Source organism: Penaeus vannamei, chromosome 31 (assembly GCF_042767895.1).
Source record: "Penaeus vannamei isolate JL-2024 chromosome 31, ASM4276789v1, whole genome shotgun sequence".
Taxonomy (NCBI): Eukaryota; Metazoa; Arthropoda; class Malacostraca; order Decapoda; family Penaeidae; genus Penaeus; species Penaeus vannamei.
The window spans coordinates 5,176,857-5,181,856 of record NC_091579.1 but is presented as its reverse complement, the minus strand read 5'-3'; the positions used below and the strand labels follow the sequence as shown (position 1 = coordinate 5,181,856).

Genomic DNA, 5,000 nt, shown 5'->3' with positions numbered 1-5,000 from the left:
AGGTGGGAACCAATGCCTTGGATATACCTAATTTTAGATATGCTTATGAGTATCATTATTATATTATCATTATTACTATTATTACCATAATTTAACTATTATTATCATCATTTTCATTATTGTTATTGTTACTGTCATTATTATTACTACTATTAATACTAGCAGTTGTTATCATTAGCATTGTCACTATCATTGTTATTATTATTATTATTGCCATGATTTGACTATTATTATCTTCATTTTCATTATTGTTATTATCACTGTCATTATTATTACTACTATTAACACTAGCAGTTGTTATCATTAGCATTACCACTATCATTGTTATTATTACTATTATTGTTATTATTTGTATTACTATTTTAATCATAATTATCATTATCATCTTCATCATTACTATTATGATGATAATAATAACACTAACAACAACAACAACAACAACAATAATAATAATAATAATAATAATAATAATAATAATAATGATAATGAAAATAATGATCGTCATCGTTGTTTTTGTCATTATGATGTTACTATCATCATTCTTATTGCCTTTATCTTTTATTATTATTATCATTACTATCAATACTTTTATCATTATTATTATCATAACAATATTAATTATCTTTACCATCATTATTACTGTTATTATCATCATTATTGTTATCATTATTATCCTTATCATCATTTTAATTGTTGCCATTATCATTTTCATTATCACCATTAACAACATAATCCTCATCATTATCATTATTGTTGTTATAAGAAAAAGAACAACTAACCAGACATAAAATAACAAACAAACTAACCCATGAAAGTATCCAACTTGGGACTGGCAACTTGGCGGTGCTGCGTGACGTAATAGACAAGGAGGCCGGTGAGGACGATGCCAAGGGCCACTGCCATCTGCACTGGCTCTCTCACGGCCGGGAACACCACCAGGAACAGGGCCATCAGGAGTTCCAGGATTCCGAAGCCGATCCAGACCTTGGGGGGGGGGGGGAGGGAAATATAATATGGTATCAATTTGATTCTGCTTTTTTTTTTTATCAGAATTGCATCTCGAGTGAATTTGCAGTGTTTAAACCCCTTTTTGCACGTTCGTTCGTTCTCATTGATTACGTGTTCTGCAATATTGTACCGAATCTGCATTAATTATTATTTTATCTATTTATTTATTTATTTATTTTTATTTATTCATTTTTATTTACTTATTTATTTATTTATTTTTATTTACTTATTTATTTATTTATTTATTTTTATTTACTTATTTATTTATTTATTTTTATTTATTTACTTTTTATTTTTCATTTTTTTGCGTTAAAGGAAATTATTTTGTAAATTAAGATCGGGCATGCAGTTAAAAATATAGGTAACATGTAGATCAAATTCTCAATATACTAAGCTCAGGTGATGCAAATTTGACCCAATATCAGAATGTTTGACCTCACTAATAAATTTACATGTTCTTTTAGTATCAAGATAATAAATTTACATGTTCTTTTAGTATCAAGATAATAAATTTACATGTTCTTTTAGTATCAAGATAATAAATTTACATGTTCTTTTACTATCAAGATAATAAATTTACATGTTCTTTTACTATCAAGATAATAAATTTACATGTTCTTTTGGTATCAAGTGGCAGTTCGTTTCTGATAGATGATCTTGGGGGCTGCTTTTAGCTTGGTCTGTAGATCCACACTTAGATCTTTTACATTCAGCTAATGAAATTGTTTCGTTTCGACAATGGCTGAGCTTTTCCATTATTATTTTTTATTTATTTATTTATTTATTTATGTATTTATTTATTTATTTTGCGTGATCTGTGTTAAGAGGATTGTGGTCATAGTGATCAAAGTCGTCAAGTGAAAATTTTCGGCAAAATGTTGTAATTTCGTGTTTTGTGCATTTTGTATTTTCTTCGCTCAATTCCATTTATTTGATTTTTTTGTGACTGGTCATTGTACATCAACAATCATTGTGTAAGAGGGTAGAAATGTATCTATTTTTTTGCTGCTATATAAGGTAAATTAAGGCGATCATGAGACAAACATCCTTGCTCTTGTCATGTATATTTCTATTTCTTTGGGAGGTTATTTAGCATCGTCGTCTTTATTGTTTATTTCTCTCTATATCATCACTATCGCCAATACTATTATCTGCACAACCACTGCAGCCACCATAATCATTTTAGTCATCACAATCACTATAATCACCACAAATACTACACTTAATACAATCACCATTACTTACAATTGCCACAATCATTACAATTATCAACAAGCATTACAATTAATATAATCACCACAAGCTTACAAGGAAGCTAAATCTTGAAATAATAGTCATTTAAAAGTTCTCTCAGACGCAGCCAGAGTCTCATAAATGGTGGTCAACGTTTAAAGGATCTCTGTTTGGTGTTCAGTCCTCCATTCCTCCTTTAATGAAACCTGGTGGTTGTGTTACATGCAGTTCGTTTGAGAAAGCTAGTTTTTTTAGGAGAATGTTTTAATTCAAAGCAATTTCCTGTTTCTTGTCCCCCATTACCATGATTTAATTCATTTGCTTTCAGATCCTCTGTTCCTCTGGGGTTCCTCAGGATAGTGTTCTTGGCCCTTTGCTCTTCATTTTATATACAAGCGATACGTGGTCTGACATTACTAATAAAATGTTGGCATATGCTGCTGATACCGCTCTCTGTGCTGATATTCCCTCTCTGGCAACCAGGCAAATATTGGCTGACGGTCTCACTATAGACCTGATGATGATTGAATCGTGGTGCTCTCGGTGGGGCATGAAATTAAGTCCTACCAAGTCTAAAGAAATGATTTTGAGTCGCTCTGGAACGCAGTTGCCTCAGCATCCAAGTCTGCTAATAAATGGAGTCTTTAGTTCACTGGATAATTTGAAGCTCTTAGTTGTAACCTTTGATTCGAAGCTTATGTTTGCAAATTAGGAATATAGCCCGGGCAATTTCATCTAAGTTAGGCATTATTAGCGAGTGCAAGATGTATAAAGATGACAATATTACTCTCAGATGCTTCTTTTCTTTTATTCTGCCTCATTTTGAGTATTGTTCTCCTGTGTGGTTATCTGCTACAGAGTCACACCTAAGACTGGTCGTTCTTTTACTTCCTTTAAATTTCTTCTGTCAGACTTCAAATTGGACATAGGGTATTGAAGAGAAATCAGGGCTCTTTTAGTCTTGTATTAAGATCATTTACATCCTCTCTATAAGTTTTTACCCGATTTTTTATCAACCTGCAAGAGTTACTAGAAATTCTACGACTGTCATTGACATTTGATGCAAGTCGGTCGTCTACAACTCAGATTTCTAGATGTTTTTTCACTGTTATTATTAGGCTTTGGAACTTCCTTCAGAGATCGTAACTTCTCCGACTCTTGATAAGTTTAAAAGATCAACTAAATGTTTTTGCTTTGTAAATAACTGATAATTTTTTTATCTTCTCATTCTTTCTTAATTGCGTCTTGATTGCAATGACACTTTTAGTGGTATTTATCTCGAGTTTTTCAGTGTGGCTTTTCATGTATATAAAAGAGCACTATCATCATTGCAAGTACAACAATCACCACATTCACTACAATCACCGCAAGTACTATAAACACTACATTCACAGCCATCACATTCATTATAATCAATAAAATCACCACACTTATTACAATCACTACAATTGTTCCCAGCACTACAACCACCAACCCTTACCACAATCGCCACACTACAATAACCACAAGGACTATAATCACCACACTCACTACAATCACCACAAAGACCGCAATCACTACAATCATCACACTCACTACAATCCCCACAAGGATTATAATCACCCTAATAACCAGCCCTTAATACAATCACCACAATTGTTACCAGTACCACAATCACCAACCCTTCCCACAATCACCACAAGGACTGCAATCACCACACACTATAATCACCGCAGTCACCTCACTCACTATAATCACCGCACAATACAATCACCACAAGCTCTGCAATCACCACACTCACTATAATCACCGCATAATACAATCACCACAAGCTCTGCAATCACCACACTCACTATAATCACCGCACAATACAATCACCACAAGCTCTGCAATCACCACACTCACTATAATCACCGAACAATACAATCACCATGACTGCAATCACCACTCACTATAATCACCGCACAATACAATCGCCACAAGCTCTGCAATCACCACACTCACTATAATCACCGCACAATACAATCACCATAAGGACTGAAAACACCACACTGCAATCAATCACCACCGCAATCACCACACTCACTATAATCATCGCAATCACCACACTCACTCCAATCATCACAAAGACTGCAATCCCCACACTCACTACAATCACCACAAGGACTACAATCACCACCGCAATCACCACACTACAACCAATCACCACCGCAATCACCGACCTTGATGGGCCTGTGGCGGTCGGGCTGCCTGTAGCGGAACCAGAGGAAGGCCGCGCTGGTGCCGACGGCCACGAGGTTCCCGGCGAAGGCGGTGTAGTTGACCAGGACCCGGATGTCGGCCGTTATGAAGGGCACGAGGGAGATGAGCACCTGGCGGAGGGGGGGAGAGAGAGGGAGAGAGGGATGAATGGAGGAATAGGAGGAAGGGGGTGATGAAGGGGGAGGGAGGGAGAGAGGGAGGAAGGGAGGAATAGGAGGAAGGGGGTGATGAAGGGCACGAGGGAGATGGGCACCTGGCGGAGGGGGGGAGAGAGAGGGAGAGAGGGATGAATGGAGGAATAGGAGGAAGGGGGTGATGAAGGGGGAGGGAGGGAGAGAGGGATGAATGGAGGAATAGGAGGAAGGGGGTGATGAAGGGCACGAGGGAGATGAGCACCTGGCGGAGGGGGAGAGAGGGAGAGAGGGATGAATGGAGGAATAGGAGGAAGGGGGTGATGAAGGGCACGAGGGAGATGAGCACCTGGCGGAGGGGGAGAGAGGGAGAGAGGGATGAATGGA

At 36.8% G+C, this 5,000-nt stretch overlaps 1 protein-coding gene across 1 annotated transcript in view; it reads right to left on the bottom strand.

Annotated features, from left to right (window-relative positions):
* The window catches only part of LOC113812249 (Y+L amino acid transporter 2), a 20,369-nt gene that overhangs the window by 2,086 nt on the left and 13,283 nt on the right, over positions 1 to 5,000 (bottom strand). The window contains exons 7-8 of the mRNA XM_070143697.1: positions 4,443 to 4,592; positions 807 to 984 (exon numbers count right to left, since the gene is read on the bottom strand). Of these exons, the coding sequence (XP_069999798.1) occupies positions 807 to 984; positions 4,443 to 4,592 (328 nt within the window). The remainder of the gene's footprint in view (positions 1 to 806; positions 985 to 4,442; positions 4,593 to 5,000) is intronic.